Here is a 17,538-nt window from a genome sequence, read left to right on the forward strand (position 1 = left end):
GGTAAGTGCTAGGCACCTAGGATTGGTAACAGGCGGTAAGTGCTAGGCACCTAGGATTGGTAACAGGCCGTAAGTGCTAGGCACCTAGGATTGATAACAGGCAGTAAGTGCTAGGCACCTAGAATTGGTAACAGGCGGTAAGTGCTGGGCTAGCAGTTTTTTAAGCAGCAGTGGTTCCTGGCATGAGGAATGGACAACTGTAACCTTACTGCCAGTGTGAATTCAGCCTAACTTCAGATGTGCTCCTGTGTTTATATATTTAAAGTGAACTTTTGTGAAAACATTTTTTTTTTCACTTGATTCTTTTACAAAATTAGCCCAGTGGGCCCATGCTGGCTAAGCTTCCACCTTCTCTCTGATGTTCACTTGTACATCCAGTGTTGCCTTGCACTGCGCATGCATGAGATTGAACGCTTTTTTTTACATTATAAGAAAGCCTCTGAGGGTGCATGCACACAAGGAGCAGTGCAGAGCCTCTTGGGATATGTGACACAAATATCCCAGAAGGCTGCGGATTTCCCCTTTGGTCTTTACTGAATTGGAAGTAAAGACTGAAGGGGAGCGGTCCTCTCCACAAAAGTGTAAAAACCAAAAAAAATGCTCATTTTTTCATTACATAACAGAGAAAGTCACTATTTAATATAATGTTAAAAATGTGGAGATGCTTTAATAGCATCATGTATGTGATGTCAGATGAGAATAAGACAGTGACCCCCTCTTATCACTGTCCATATTCTATTAAAAAACACTGCCTGTGAAGTTTATCCACAGTGTGTAATGATGTCATCGGCGGCGCAGTGTGATAGCTATGTGTAAAAGCTGTTAGTCATATTCTGCAGCCTAACAACTCACTGTGTTCAAGCCTTCATATCTCCTAAACCGTTGGTTGTATTAACTTAAAATTTTTAAGGTACACGTGGAGGCATGGGAAATCTAAACTGTAGGTGTAAGTGGGGGACACTTGTGGCTAAACCTTTTTAAAATGTAAATACTATGGCATTATGAGAACATAAATCTTTACCTAGCAAAGTCTGGTGCCTGCTCTGTTACACATATCTGTCTGCATCTTACCTCAAACCCGAATTTCTCTAGAATTAAGAGGTGCAGGGAAACAAAAATATAGGTGGAAGTGTGAGACACATGTGGCTATCAACTTTCATCACCATGGCATCATTACAACATTAAAAAAAAAACTGTCCATCAAAACGCACTTCCTTGTTACACATGACTAACCTTCCAGTACCTCAACCTCAATAAAATGTAGTGGGCAGAGTTTATGATGCCATAGTGATGAAGTTTTAGGGGATGTTAGTCACAGATGTTCCCCACTTGTACCTATATTTTTGGTTTCTTACACCTATATATTTAGGGGCCCCACCCCAATGCTCCTTGCTATGTTAGTGGCCCCGGGGTCCCCAATTTGCATTTTCAATTTAGGACTCCTAGTTGCACTTTCCTCTTAAACAGCAACCCCAAAGTTCAATTTTCATAACTGTTTATATTTGTGACCCCCATATCGTTAAATTCATTGAAGCTGGGGGGCTGAAATTGTAGTAACTAGTATCTATGAGGCTCTCCTGTACACCCTGAAAATTACAGGTCATTGTGACATACATATTAGGAGATATGGAGGTTTGTACACAGAGAGCTGTGAGGATGCAGAATGACATGCAGACTTCACACACAGCTCTAGCAGTGGATACATTTCACTGACAGATTTTTTTCTTTTAAATAGAAATCCCAGCTCGTGCTATGAGATGGGGGTGGGGCTGCCTGTGCCCCCTTAACATGAAGGCTGAATTGTGTGTGCTCACCTCTCATCCCAGCAGCAATCCTCTAAACGAATGACACAGAGCACAGAGCAGCCTCACTGAGATCCGTGCAGAGGATGAGAGCTGCCAAGGAGAGGTGGGCAGGGTATTCACAGCAGCCGGGCGGAGCAACCGGCTAAAACCCTCTGGGGAGAACTTTGAAGCAAGTAGCAGTAGAGAAAAAAGGTGCAGGAGCACAGACAGAGTAAGCAGAAGAGTGAGGGAGTAGGCAGACAATGGGTTAATAGACTGGGGAGGAGGAGAGGGAATAGAGCCAGCAGAAAGAGTGCAGGGTGAATAATACATTGTAACAGATAATTGTGAACCATATGAGTACATGATACAATGTGGCAAACTCCATGTGAGCAGGTACTGGCCAAAAGTCCATGTGAGCAGGTCCTGGCCAAAAGTCCATGTGAGCAGGTCCTGTAATATGGGTTGTAGTGAGGTTTGTCAGCTTGTTGAGTTCCAAGAGTGGGATAGGATAAGTCAGTTAGACAGCTTGGTGAAATAGAAGTTCAGGATGGCAGCAGCGGAGGTTTTTTTGAAATCCAGGTGGTTAGTCAATGTTGAATCATTCCAAAGGCTTGAGATGAGAGTTGAAGAGTGTAATGGTTTGTTCAATCCTGTTCCAATTCCTGCTTCTATTCCCTGGATTAATTCCCTTTGTATTTATAATTTGGCACTTTGAATTTGGGCATATGACCATGGTCCCACGTGACCTTTGCTATGGGATGGACTGATGGGAGTAACAAGGAATTTGGGACATCCTGATGCTGTGCTGTTTTAAGGATAGGGATTAGATTAGAGCCATGAATAGGACTAGCACCTGTTTTTCCCTTCCTTTGGGTATGGGGGGTTTGGCAGCGCAATAAATATCAATAAGCGCTCAACTGGAACAAAGGGATAGTGAACAGATAATTCCATAGGAAGATTTAAGTTGGTGGAATAAGTACATCTACAATGCGAGACAGACCATACACAATTAGATGAAAGTTGGAGAGGAACACAAATAGGTAAACAGGATGCATAAGGCAGTCAGAATGCTAGACATACCATACACAATCAGATGAAATTTGGAGAGGAACTCAAATAGGTAAACAGGATGCATAAGGCAGTCAGAATGCTAGACATACCATACACAATCAGATGAAATCTGGAGAGGAACTCAAATAGGTAAACGGTAGATAAGGCAACCAGAATACAAGAACATACACAATCAGATTCAAGGCGGTGGGCGGGTTGTATCTTTGGTTCTTGGTTCTGGCATCATGACGTCACTTTGGTGGAAGTTTCTTCCCCTTTGAGTGACACATGGCTCCCTGTGGAGTCCATACGTTTAGTGGTCCGCAAGCTCCAAAAGGAGCTATATTGTTATTAGAAGACTGAATATGCAATGTCTTACTTTGTATTCTTGTTGTCCTCTATCATTTTGTAACCACTAAGAGTCTCTAAAAAACACCTAAGGAAGCCACAAGGCGAAACTTGTTGGGTAAAGGGATGTTTTAAATTCTATACGATATATTACTTTATGTAGGTATTTGGTAACTCTCAGAAGTAAAAATGTATTTTTATTTGCCAAAGAAGCCCCTTCTTTTGCTTTTACATGTTATATTCTATTGTTATTTGACTAGTATGGTAATGATATTTAAAAATTTTGATAGTCAGTGGTTTATTCTCAATAATATAGCTGTGATATTGTATCTACATCACAATTTTTCCTAAAGAAGCAGAGGAGGTTTCTGTGAAATGTGTCAAAAAAGGAGGGAGAATAGGTATATTTGTATTTCCTATAGCTGTATATATAGCTGGTTTTAAATATTGAATAAATTATACTTTTGTCTTAATACTATGTGTTAATAAGTTGTTATGCTTTGAAAGTCCAGCTTTGCTTTGGTAAGGAAAAATATATATTTTGTAAAATGAAACACAAGCTTTACTACTCCTCATCAATTTTGTTTTTATTCATAATGGGTGCTATACCACTATACTCCAGTTCCAAAGACTTATTTCCCATTATTAGTATAAACACACAAGAACAACATTACTATCCTTAAATACCTAACAAAACCAAACCCTGTGTTACTACTAACCCGAATACCTTTCCATGGGTGTAGCTACACACCTACATTCCTCAATACAAAATTTAAAACTGGCCTCCCCCTCATCACAAATGACAAACTCCCTCTTCGTGACAGATCTCTATGCACACTATCCCACTGACAGACCACCATCACTGACAACATCCAACATTCCTCTTCAATGTCGGAATCCCACAGTGCATACTCCCCTGTGACAGGTCCCACATGTGACAGATTTTCCTCAGTGAAGACCCTATACCTCCACAGTGACAGACCCTATTTTGAAGCAGACCCCCCAGATAAACATCTTCTTCAAAGTGGACTCCTTCTAGTGACCTTTCATAGCTCTCTATTCCTGCTTTGATGCTGAGTTGTTTAGTGATTTTTAAAGTACGTAGGTGTTACTAGCCTCCTGCAGTGTTGGAGGACTGTTGAGACCCTTGTGACCTCTGTTCCTGTGTCAATGTGCCTTTCCCGTGAACAGGCATATTGCCAAGTAGCATAATACATACTTACTTTGAAAAAGACAAAAATAAATAAAAAGTCCATCTAAATAGAGACCTAAAACACTGTTATAGGCACAGTTTATCCAGAGGAAGGTAAAAAAACAATAAAAAGCATGGTTCAATTTGCTCCAAAAGAGAAAAAATCTTTAAAGAAAATTCCCATCCCACAAAAACATTGTCACAAAAACATTGTCAATGGCTCCAACCCTTTACGCTTTTATCTACATCTAAAAAAATATTATTCTGTAATTACACACAATTTAGTTTTACTAGCTCTTGCCCTGTCCCCTTAAAGCTTCATTTTGAACAAGTGCTTATCCCTCCGAGAAGCTGTAATTATTTTGCTTGTATGTTGTGGTTAGCTGACAAATAATTTCAAAACACTTCCACTTACCCGGTAGTGATACATGAAATACAGAAGTCCACTCAGAAAAATTATTGCCAAGATGCTTGGAATCATGACCAGGAATAAATTACTGTTCTGTCTTCGATCCTGATGCTGTGCTGTTTTAAGGATAGGGATTAGATTAGAGCCATGAATCGGACTAGCACCTGTTTTCCCTTTCTTTGGATATAAAAGCAGCTACATGTTGCTCTAGCTGCTGATAACTGAGGTATGTGTACCCTCTCCCATGTGCTGTCAACTTTGGGTGTAAAGAAGCCTCGACGCCAGAAATAGGGGAAGACCTTTTAACTTCAGAGCTGGCAGGTTTTGTTGTTAACAAAGCTGGAAAAATATAATTGGCAGCCCAGCCAAGTTTTCTCACCTCATTTTCCTGTGGCACAGTTTGATGAGATTTAAAAGAAAATTGGATGCTTGAGGTTAGATAAGGTGGCTTTAAAGCACTGGCATAGCTAGACAAAACAGGTTGAGCATGTGTTGCTACATATAACTTTGGAGTTTTTATCCAAATTTTTAACAGAACCTTGAATTTTAGATACAGTGCTGGATGATGAGATAGCAGGCTTCATGCTAGGCCCAGAATATTTATGCAAGTTTGCCACCAAAGCCTGGAATAGTTAGTTTTGTAGTTTCCAATAATTCATCAACAATTGTTTCTGAGACAGATCTTATTTCTCCTTTTAGCTGAGAAACATCTTTGTTCAGAACTGTGGTAGCTGTAGAAAATGTTTCAGCATGTGAGCCATAAGTGTTTAAATATTTAGGATATGTCCTAGTTTAAGACAAACTCGTGTCAAATGTTGATTCAGTGATACTTTCCATGGTGCTAGTTGAAATGTCCATTTTGGTATGTGGAGACTCTGGGTCTGAGACCAGTTGATCTGTGGTAAAAGTATGCAGGTTATCCATGATGGTGATGACAGTTGGTGTACTTGTTAATATGTCTGAAGGTAATTCTATGCTCTCTGAGCTCTGATGAGAAATTTGTGAATCAGTACCAGTCATACTGAAGGAAATGATTGATGCATGTGGTGTGCTTTTAATTTCTGAATAAGTGCTTAGGGGGGTTTGAATAGCTGCACCAGAACAAATGGGCGTTGTTGGGGAAATACAAGCACAATGAGGACCTGCAAGATTCAAAGAAAAAGGTAGAGGCTTTGATAAAGCCCTGGTCTGTATCAACACTACAAAGATGTCATAATGGAACTGGGCTTGCTAATGTAAGACAACAGACATGTTAGTGTAATTGAGTATGTAAGTATGAGTCCAAAAACATTTTAAAGAAGCACTGTATTTGTTAATATGCAATAGATACTGGATAAGTCAAACATGCTGAACATTTGGTCATTACTTTCTAAAGTGTGATGTGCAGCAGAATGCAATGAAGATGTTTCACCTTGGCCATGCTTAAGGATTGTGTAGACCGTCAAAAACACTATAATGCGGATTCAGATTGCATCTTAGATATGTTGTAGGAGATATGAAGGTTTATACATGGGGATAACGACAGCTGCATGGACACAGACACAGCTCCCATGCTGCTGCTGCAGGATGGGTAGGATTATACCACAGTACAAGCTGGGCAGGGAGCAGCCACAGCTGATTGCCAAGGTCCATAGTACACGCTTACTCTCAGGAAGCTAACACTGAGCATGCTACCTCTCTTTCTGGTAGCACGATCTAATAGAAAAAGATAGGGGATGTGTGCGCAGACACAGCTGATTGTGACGTCCTTGTACACGCCAATCAGCTGGTAGGACACATTTTGTAGGTAGGATTATCTCATAGGACACTGGCGACCCGTCCCCCGCAAGACGACAAGCAAAGAGGGAATTAGGAGAGAAGTTGATGTGGCCTAAGGGCTGTTCGTTGGGCATCCTTTCTTTACATGATATAAAGTTCTTTTAAACTTACTTTCTACCTTAGTAAATCTGGCCAAAATTCACTTAAGATTATGTTGATTACTTAACCTAAAGACTAAATGTAAGCAAAGCTTCTGATGGTATTATCAGTCTCACCTTTTGTCAAATGATCATCCTTGCATTCTCTATATTTCTTAAAACATTTCACTTCAGATTCAGAATTTGCTTTAAAATCCCGAAATATCACAAATGACATTTTTACTCTTTCCAAATTCTGGGAGGGACTCAAGTCAATGTAACGTGAACAAGGTGATATGTCTTCCTAATAGATTGAATGAAAATAGAGCAATTTTATTGAATTAGTAAATAAATTGCTTAGACAACTTTGTGACAGCCCAATGTAAAAACATTACAAAATACAATGTTAAAACTGTCTCCACACATGCTATTTACAATAAATTTGTTTAGGATGTAAAATGGAATATATTTTACCTGTGTTATGTGTTCAATCTCATCTATACAGTCCTTGAATCTTTGATTGTATACATTGTTTAGAATCTTAGTATAGTTATAACTTTGTGAATAAGGTTTAAATTCAAGTCTTTCCATAAGAACAGAAAGCTGACTGATTACTCCTCTCTTGTAGCAATAGTCATCCTAAAAGAAATAAATGTGTTAGAATTTATTTTCCAAATAAAATAAAACTTAATGGGCTCTATTTTTAAAAAAGGGAATCTGACATTCCCTAAACATTCTCTGGTGGTAATCAAGTATTGCCATTGAAACACATGGGCCTGGAAGATTTCTACCAGGGAATGTTTGAGGGAATGTCAGATTCCCTGTTTTATAAGCCTAATATAGTGGGTTTGTATGCTGTCCCTATGTTCACAAAATGTTTTTCACTCAAAACCCTTATAGAAAAGTTTACTACCCCCTGGTTAAATTGTCCCCATATAAAAATTAAATTATAATATCTAAGGAGAGGGTTAGTATGAATAATCCTTTATCCTTGATTCAAATAAAAATGGATCTGAAATTAAAAATATATTATATGTAAGAAAGCGACCATCTTATGTGTGTCAAGTTAACCTTGCCAACCTCACCTGACCTTCTCCACCTACACCCCTACCTCACTCACTGCTTAACGCGGGAGTAAACTAACAAAAAAACAAACAAAAACAAACTCACTTTTACTTTTGCAGATCCGTTGATATCTCCAGAGGTTTTCTGTATCAGGTACCTTGTCGTCCTGGAGCCTTCCTTCGTCCTAACGCAGATGAAGCGCTGGGCCCTTGCATCTTCTTTGCTCTGCTTCCTCCTTCTGCCTACATTACCTGATCTTGCACTGCGTGGGTGCAAGATCGGGTGATGTAGCCAGCAGTAGATCTCTAACCAATCAAGAAGTCAGTGTTTTGTCTTCTGTGATTGGTTTGTGCTAATAGATGTTAACTGCACGACAGGTCCACCATCACAAAATTCGGATCAAGAGACAGGGCCTCTAGGGGACGATACGGTTTGCATGGAAGTGGTGTGAACCCTAAGAAGGGCCACCGCGCAGAGTCTAAACAGTAATAAGGTCTTCTCCAGAGCCTCTACTGGTGAAGATGTTGCTGCTGCTGGTTACTGCCAGGTTGCGGTCCTTGGGCACATCAGGGAAAGCAGGAAACACGGTACCAAATCACTGCAGAAGACTAGTTAAGAAAGGCCGGGGTCAAGGCAGGGAGCAAGCAAGAGAGGTCAGGTCACAAGATAGGGGTCAATACCAGGGATCCAAGAAACAGACACCAGTGACACAGGGGCCACTGCAGACACAGGGAACACAGGAGACACTGGAAGCAACACGTAGCACAGGTGAACACCGGAACAGCTCAAGGGAATGGACTGAAAACAACAGACTTGGCAACAAGGGGTTAACAAAAGAGCTAGACAGAGGAAGCACTAAATTAACGCTGAATGCTGTGTCTGAGCTAGCTTAATAGCAAGGGATGATTAAGAGGCTATTACCTGATTGGCCAGAGGTTTGGACAAAGCCTATAAATCTTGGAAACGTAAGCACGCCCAGAGTCAGAACTGCCCACATGCGCAGGACAGAGATGCCTGCACTTTAGTGAAGAAGAGGTAAGTGTGACAATCATTCTCTTCCCCCCCACAGCCAAGAATCATCATCATCACTGTCAAGTATCATCATCCTCCTCACCATCACCTTCATCTTTGGAGCCTGCTGTCACCCTAATCAGCCTTGTTATCACCATCCACAAAACCCATTATCACCCTCATCTGTGTTGTCACACTCATCGATGAAAAAGAAACCTACATTCAGGTTTGAAGCCTCCCTGAGAGGATCTCTGGAGCCCTTCTCAACCCCCATATATTGGCATATTAGACTTGTAAAATAAAAAAATAATAAAGAATGCCGAACGTGTATGATTACAAAGATCATTCACAGCAGGCTCTTGATCATTTACAGCAGGGGTCCCCAACTCTCAGTCAGCAGCCCACAAGGACCACTGCCAGGTGGGCTGTGGCTCTGGCTAGGTGCACCCCCAAATGGGGTCAAGGGAAGGACCCCTCTGGGGGACGCACCAGCCAGAGCCGCGGACCACGTCTCTGGTACGCATGGCAGACTCAAAGAGGCGGGCGGGTTGTGTCAAGAGACACTCATGACATCACTCTGGGGGAATTTTCTTCCTCTTTGAATGACACACTGCTCCCCGCGCATGCTCAGTCTGGAGTCCATGCATTTAGTGGTCCACGAGCTACAAAGGTTGGGGACCACTGACTTACAGCATAAGCTTGAGGGCCCGTCTAAAGTGTGAATCACAACAAATTGTTATTACCTAAATCTAGTTCAGTAGAAAAAAAAGTATGCCTAAATAAATGGGTTTATGATAAAAAATGAGTGGGTTAACTCTACTGGCTACACTAAACATTCATAATGTGATTTAGTTCATCCTTAGGAAAACAGTCAATTTGTGTAACAATACATAATATTATGCATATGCAGGTTCTATATCAGGAATTAGCAACATATTAGTCACAATTTACCTGTTGAAAATGGAAATGAGTAGGGTAGATTGTGGCCCTGCAATCCCCTCTTCATTCAGAAAAGTCTGGATACTGATTTCTTTACATTAAGTACCGCATAGTCTGCTACTGCTGCCTTGCGTGATTACGAGTAAATCAAACTTATTACTGCCCCTCTGGCAACTGTGCTGCCTTGGCTCCAGGTTAGCCCTATGTCTCACCCATGACATTATGCGTACAGATTTTTTTTCCTACTGTACAAAATAAATGCACATCAATACATTATAAAACACGTCAACCCAAATGGAATGATCCAAACCTAAAAAATGCACATGACCCATTACCCAAAGCATTTATTTAAAAAATCGTACATAGAAGTGTAGTTGGGAAAAAGGGTAATGTATGTTTACAGAATGCATAGACATTTGCTAAGGGCCCACAGAAAATAGATGGTAGACACGTTTACTATGTGCATATAGGTGTCAATTACCTGAGTTTAAAAATCTTAAACACCACTTGTCACGGTGGATCGGTAAAAAGCGATTCCCACCTTAATAAGGTTGCCTACCTATTTTAGATCCTAAATACACATTTTTTTTTAAAATTTTGGAAACTGAACTTGGTCACACTCACCAATTGTTCACTGTCTATAACTTTCATGTTTACAGAGCAAGAAGTGTTTAATTGGGCATCAATCTGTAACAAAAAGGTTACAAACATAAGAGAATATAGCAACATTCTGTTACAGTCACATATAAAAACAACATTAAAGCAGAACTATAATTCCCTATTGAAAATCAGTGAACAGGCAGGTTTCTTTATTGCGGAAATCGACAGGGGATGTCCAGTTTCCCAGCTCAGCCAATCAAGATGGCTGAAGATCAGACTATAGGAAAGAAGATTGAGTGAAGATGGCAGTTCCTATGCCAGAGCAAGGACAGGTAGGTGCAATTAAAAAATTGTGATCTGGCAGGTAGGGTTATTTTATTGCAGAAGGGAAATAGAGGACCTGCTTTCTCGCAATTGATTAGTTTTTAAATATAGTTCCGCTTTAAAGTGATTGTCACTTTACTATAAACTGTAAAAAAATTCCATCTCCTGTTGATTAATCCTCTAATATTCTCACTACTCAAGAACTATAGTTTTTTTGAAACATCTTTATACATGGCATTTCTAGAAATGCTGCATCCCCTTTTGTGCACTGTTGTATCTTTCACTGATCACCATGTTTGTGACCTGAGGATGAGGATGCCATTGTTCAACATGAGATTGAAGATCAGAGAAACAGACAGGATAGTTTAAGTATAGAGCCTCTTCTTTTGCAGGTGATGGTTTGTTACTTTTTTTAAACAGTGTTGCATTAAACATAATCTGAATGAAGGAATCATGTAGGCCAGTGGTGCCCAACCTTTTTTCATCGGTTCAAGAATACCTTGTGCACCTTATTCCTAATCCAATCAAGTGGGTTAACCTATTTCACTTGTGAAGCATACAACAATGCCATCCACCTTGAAATCTGGGAAACCTATATTTTACCTAGAAATGGATTCTTTAATCAGCACATATGTATATAAGTATTCAAGGGTACAAAACTAGATCAGAAAATTATTAAGGTTGTTTTGATATTTTATGCTATGATGTTTGTTTAAGCAAATATTCTCTGATTGTATATCTCCTGTTTTCCTGAAGAAGCGGAGTTAGTTCCGCAAAACGTGTTAAAGAATGTGTGGACACCCATACACTTAAAGGAGTATCCCATCCAACAGATTTTTATTTTTATATGTGAAAAACTATTTTTACTTTCTAATTATTAGATCTTATGTTTTAGTAATATTTTTTTTTAAATTTTTAATATTAGGATATATGATCTTATAGACTTAAATAAAAAAATGGCCTTTAAAGTCCCATCACTTGATTGTTCAATATTCTCTGTTTTGAATTAGGGATGTGGCCAGGTTGATTTGTATTTGTCAGCTGATAGCAGCTTCTATACTATATGTTTAAGTAAAAGTATTACTTTGCAGGGGAGTTTTTAGTATTCTTTATTGAGCATTCATGACAAGGTGACTTTTTGCATTTTAAAAGCCAAGAGGAATTTACTAAGCAAGTTGAAATTTCACCTCTTCTTTTACCCATACTTTTTCCAAGACATTTTTTATGTAGCTACAAATCACACTGATGGCCCCTTATCTTTAGCAGCTGTAGGTTATCAGTTCAGCAACTGTGCTACAAATTACTACAAATAGATTGGGACATTATAAATTGGGAGACATTTTATAGACTGTCCTTGTTTTTTTTTTCTTTCTTTTCTTGTCTTACCATTTCATCCAGGTACTTCAAATGATTATCTTCTATAGGAGGTGAACATTTCATTCCAGTGAGGACACATTTGGCCAAACTTGTAAATATAACAGCCACAGCCAAACCCAAGAACGCCTTTAAAAAAATGCAGAAATAAAAAAAAAGCTCATCTGGAGGATGTGTATGGAGGATCTGTAAAATTAAATTCAATCAATACATGGAGATCATTTCAAATTATTAAAAATATGCAGCTGATTGGCAGACATAAAATGTAAAGCTTGCAAAGCAAGCCCGTGAGCTGGAGTGAGCCCATAAAAGGCCCCAGGCGGAACAGACTCTGTCTGAACTGATGAAACTGCAACAAATCCTCAAGGACCTTTTAACAAACTAAACATCTAAACAAACCAGAAAGTAGAATACAGGATATCCCATCTAGATTTGGCCCACCTAGGATTTCAGAAGAGTGTGCAGAAGTGCCTGAATTAGAATTTTCCAGGACATTAAAACAATTAAAACCCGGCAAAAGCCAATACAATACTACAAATCTTTCATTCCCATGTTAGCTGGGCCCTTCCTCTCGGCATTCAATTCTTTCTCAGATACTCACCCACCACCACAAGAATTTCTAGAAGCACACATTTCAGTGATACCTAAAGGTGATAAAGATTATTGTAGCACTTACAGATTGAAGATTGGATTTGTCCTGGGTAGGGAGTCCAGAGACAATACAATAAAATACTTAACTGAGCCCATTGGGCATATCTACACCAAAAGTATTGCTTTTTTCTGTCAATGGATGCTTAAAAGGGGTTTGACAGGTTTGCTTGGAAAATTTTTGGCGGAGACTCTGGTCTACATTGGCTCCCTGTCCAATAGCCAGTGTACGCGTCAATGGTCACCTGTCGGAGCCCTTTCTCATCAAAAACAGGACATGACAGTGGTGCCCACTCTCATCCCTAATATTCCAACTCTCCCTGGAACCACACTAAACAATCTATATCAGTCTATATCTGAGAATTGGGAACAAGGAATACAAATTGACAGCCTTTGTCGATAACATTCTCCTCATTCTAACCTACCCACAATTGTTCATTCCAGCACTTCTGTCAATTTTAGATCACTTTCATACCATCTCATAATTTAAAATAAATTGCGAGAAATCTTCAGCCCTTAATGTCTCACTCCACTTGGAGACCATATGAGAATGTGAACATCAGTATCCCTTTCAATGGAAGAGAAATTCTGTTAAATATTTAGGAATTGATCTCACTTCCAATATATCTGATCTGTACCAGTTCAAATTTGCCCCATTGATTCACTGTATTGCTTCTGACCTACATAAGTGGGATAAGACAGCCTTTTCATGGTTCAGGAGAGCAGCTATAACAAAGATGAATGTGACCCATCGTAATATTCCTGACTATTCCATTCCACCTACCAAAGTAATTTTTAAAAAAGTTATCATTGTTTTGATTTTTTTTATGGGACAGAAAGAACTTTATGGGAAACACTTTCCATCTTCAGGATTCCTAAACCAGTGGCACATTGATCGCCACTTAAGAGTCACACACGTTTTTGAGGGGGGCCTTTTCCGTGACAGGCAATCTCTAATATCTGAAAATAACAATGCACCCATTCCATGGTGGCCTTTTTGCAAGTAAAGGTATTTTACATACTGAATGGGAGATACATTTTTTTGGTACCATATCCCCCTAATAACAATTTCAAACTCAATTTTAGTTTTGGGATTTTTTAGGTACCATATATGAAACTCTTACATTTTTATAAAATCACATAATTTAATAATGTACAATTTGTAAAATAAACATAATAAAGCATAGGGCTTCTATACAAAATTTAAGTATGTCACAAACCAGTTTAGTAAAGATGTTTTTCCATGTTTAGATATAAAATGTATGTCAAACTAAGAAATATATGGAAATTTGTCAACTATATACCTTTTGTGCTTTATATTTCTATATTGCAAATGTTATTATCTTTTCCTATCTTTTCCTTAGTAAATCTTTAAAAATATATCTGGTGTTCCTGGTCCTGCACCCCTACTATGAGCAACTAGGCATCCAGGATCCTTTTCAGGCAAAAAACCCTAGTGTTTTTAGGCTTTTTTAAAGTGTAGTTAAAAAAAGGCACTAAGCCATTAAAAAACACCTTACAACGTACAGGCCATTGTAAATGCCATTTTAGCATCTGGGAACACTTTCTATGGAAAAGGCAGAGCTGGCAAACTCCAGGCACTGCTTTCAGCATTTAGAAAACCACATGGAAATGCTGCTATCTCAAACCACTTGTCAAATGAAGGATAATGAATTGACGTATTCTGTCTAATGGTAAGTAAAACAGCTCAAAAACACTTGAAACAACCCAGGTCTGAACAAGTCCTTAAAGCAGAACTAAAGTGAAAAAAATAACAAAAAAAAAATCACACTTACCTTTAATTTTGTAGATCCCTCAATCATGCTGGAGCCTTCCTTCATCAGGTCCCGCGCCACCCTGGAATTATTCTTCGACGCCTTCTTCTGGGTACGTCACCCGACCTCGCACTGGGCAGGCACGAGATTGGGTGACATAGCCTACTGGAAAAAAAGAGTGCTGATCTCACTGTGCATACGTGTGATCGGCATCTTGTTCCCCTCAGTGAGGGAAAATGCCCCTTTTGTGCATGCCCGCAGAAGGAGCCAAGAGCCTCCAGGGATGCGTGAGGTATGACAGAACAGTCACATTTTTCAGAGGCAGGTCTGAACATGCCCTAGTCTCTGTAAGAAGGAAGCAGACAATAAAAACCTTGCAGAAATTCTAACCCCTCACCATTCTAATCTCAACCCAATCTAAAACTAAAAAACAAAAAAAGCTTTTTATACACGTTGACTTTGTAACCTATCATGCTGTGTAAATATAGGCCACCAAGATTATATTTCACAATTCCCAAAAATGCAATATTATATACATTTTGAAAGTATGGAAAAATAAATAAGTATTTTTTTAAATGTGATTGTTTAAAAAAAAGCATGTGACCCATAAAAAAGCGTTGTCATGGCAAATAAATGACCATGGCAAATGTTTAACAAACGGTATTGATTTTCGATAATATATATTGTCCAGTGTCATTGGAAGCATTTATATGCTTTCTTGGTAAAGTGCTTATGACAAGTATATATAGTTTTAGATATTATTATTATTATTAAACAGAATTTATATAGCGCCAACATATTACGGAGCTCTGTACATTAAATAGGGTACAGTTTATTTTTCTATTTATAACTGAAAATATTTCACTTCCTGTCCTGAAGTTACAACAGGAAGTGAGAAGAAATCAATAGAAGGCCAAAAATCCTCCTGAAACATTTGTCAACAAAACTATTCATTAAAACATTTCCTCTAAGCTTCCTTTGTGTGATAACTGTATCATTTCCCATTAGGTAGACTCATCAGGATAAATAAAGTGTAAATCTGTTTAGCTGGGATATTTGTTTTTAGATTATACATCAGTTAAAAGTTGCTATTAATTTCATATTAAATATGCATGCTAAAATTAATGGTAACACATGTACTGCGTTGCACGTTTTAACATCAGATGTACCTTGGAAGCTTTCATTATTAGTTTCCCCCACATGTTGCACTAAGGCACGTGAAACACTATAACATGCGTTACTGAATGCTTATAAGAGATTGATCTTTCTAGTAATAGGCAGGCAGATTTAGGTTATGTGATTTGTAAATATCATGTTATTATAAGATGCTGGAGGTACATATTTGTTCTTCGTGTTATGTTAAAGTAAAACCTTTAAGTTCACGCCATATTCAAACCCCAGATTCTACTTGCCCTAGTCACCAACAATGCACATTTTAAGGAACCATGATAAGTCTATAATGTGTTGCTTCAGTCCATTGAACAGTGCATTACAATAAAGATTGTAATAAAGACAGTTTCCAGAGGAAGTGTTGGTTGATCCAAAAATTAGCCTGTACAAATTCCATCATTCAAATTGTATTGATCTTTTACAATTACTGCTGTATACATAAAAAGTGACCAAAAGACAGAAACCCTGCTAGGATCAGTGTGAGCTACATGCGTATTCTGTCACTAACATTAATTGTCATTGCAACACCGGCACTACATTCTTCATACGCTCCAAATGATATATCGCTCCTTCCCTATTTCTCTGCCTGTGACTAACCTAAAACAACACCTTGGAATTCATAGCAGTAGACTGTAAGTAATGCAAGCCTAATTAGACAAAGTATAGTATCTTACCATTTCCAAGATCTAGTCGGGTATGTATGTAAGCTTGTACGGGTCGTAGGATGCAATCTAGCAGGCCTCTTTGCAATCGGATTGGGCAGTAATAAGTGTATAGTACTGTCCGAGAGGTTAAATTCTGAGTAAACATTAGCTGCCTATGGTAAATGCTCAGTGGGATCTGTCACCAGTTCTTCTGAGAGCTTGCAACGTTCACGCCCCTCTCTGTGGCTCCACCATACAGATCACTCGTTTCTCTTTCTAAAAGTCCAGCCTCTATTTTCTCCCCCTCCCCAATACTAGGCATGTGGTTTCTGGGAAAGAACCTTAAAACCTGGAGTGGCGCCAACTTATCAGTTCCAGTACCCTCACATTCTCAGGTTGATGGAAACCGAGTTTGTTGGAAGTGAACTTCTTTGAGGATAGGACATTTAATTTTGTCTAGGTTCTTCAACTTTCTTTCACGTGGCAACTGACATATGCATTGCAAAGGAAAGATTCATATACTTTTGTCTGTATTGATGAAATTCGAACTTAGGACAGTAATTTCATAAGAAATATATGGGCTACCATTATGACCATTCCTTTGTAAATGGTAAAGCTGTTATTGTAAAAAGATAGGAGAGTAGAATATTTAGATGAAATTTAGGTGAAATTTGAGTCAAGTATTACATTTAAAAAAAAAAAAAAATACCAGGGAAATGCACCTTTTCCTGATAGCTTCATCTCAGCACTCTCAGGACCCAAGTAGATAAATTCAAGGTGGTTCACACATCTAGTGTTCCTTCTTTTTTCCTCCTGTATACTCACCTGGCTGGAGTAAATTTTCAGCTGTCCACTGTCCTGGTAAAGTCCCTCCTGAATGGTTGTTAAAAGTTCCCATGGAGGGATCCCCGATGCGTGTCCCTCAGAGTATGGTTTAAATTTTGATAAATTTAGGCAATAGATCTTCACACACACTCCATATGAGGCTTAGAGGTATGGTAATCTAATGCTAATGAGATGCCTCAATGAAAGCTTTATATCTTTTACTTATGCCATAAGGATTTAGTATGTGGAGCCACAGATACATAGCCACAAGCCACAGCCACAATATGTAAATAAATGCTTTTTCCTTAAAGAGCAGACTTGCTGCAGGAGCGCTGCGTGCAGACATACAATAGCATGTGTTCAGGTGTGTCTGTAAAGTTCTGTGTTTGCTGCAAATATCACACATGATGGAGGATCTGAATGATACAAGTAGATCTTTTTGGGTTTTATGCTAGGGAGCCATTGCCAGCATTGCACAGAAG

At 38.9% G+C, this 17,538-nt stretch overlaps 1 protein-coding gene across 11 annotated transcripts in view; it reads right to left on the reverse strand.

Annotated features, from left to right (window-relative positions):
• The window catches only part of CSF1 (colony stimulating factor 1), a 47,399-nt gene extending 30,950 nt beyond the window's left edge, over positions 1–16,449 (reverse strand). For 3 of the 11 annotated variants that reach the window (XM_072423451.1, XM_072423486.1, XM_072423478.1), the window contains exons 1-7: positions 16,262–16,446; positions 14,439–14,762; positions 12,007–12,180; positions 10,321–10,383; positions 7,156–7,320; positions 6,820–6,985; positions 4,793–4,902 (exon numbers count right to left, since the gene is read on the reverse strand). In XM_072423451.1, the coding sequence (XP_072279552.1) occupies positions 4,793–4,902; positions 6,820–6,985; positions 7,156–7,320; positions 10,321–10,383; positions 12,007–12,180; positions 14,439–14,483 (723 nt within the window). In that variant the 5' untranslated portion in view covers positions 14,484–14,762; positions 16,262–16,446. The other 8 variants (XM_072423469.1, XM_072423461.1, XM_072423432.1 and 5 more) reach the window with 7 other exon arrangements.
• Between the last annotated feature and the right edge of the window lie 1,089 nt (positions 16,450–17,538).

Source organism: Pyxicephalus adspersus, chromosome 1 (assembly GCF_032062135.1).
Source record: "Pyxicephalus adspersus chromosome 1, UCB_Pads_2.0, whole genome shotgun sequence".
NCBI classification, from domain to species: domain Eukaryota; kingdom Metazoa; phylum Chordata; class Amphibia; order Anura; family Pyxicephalidae; genus Pyxicephalus; species Pyxicephalus adspersus.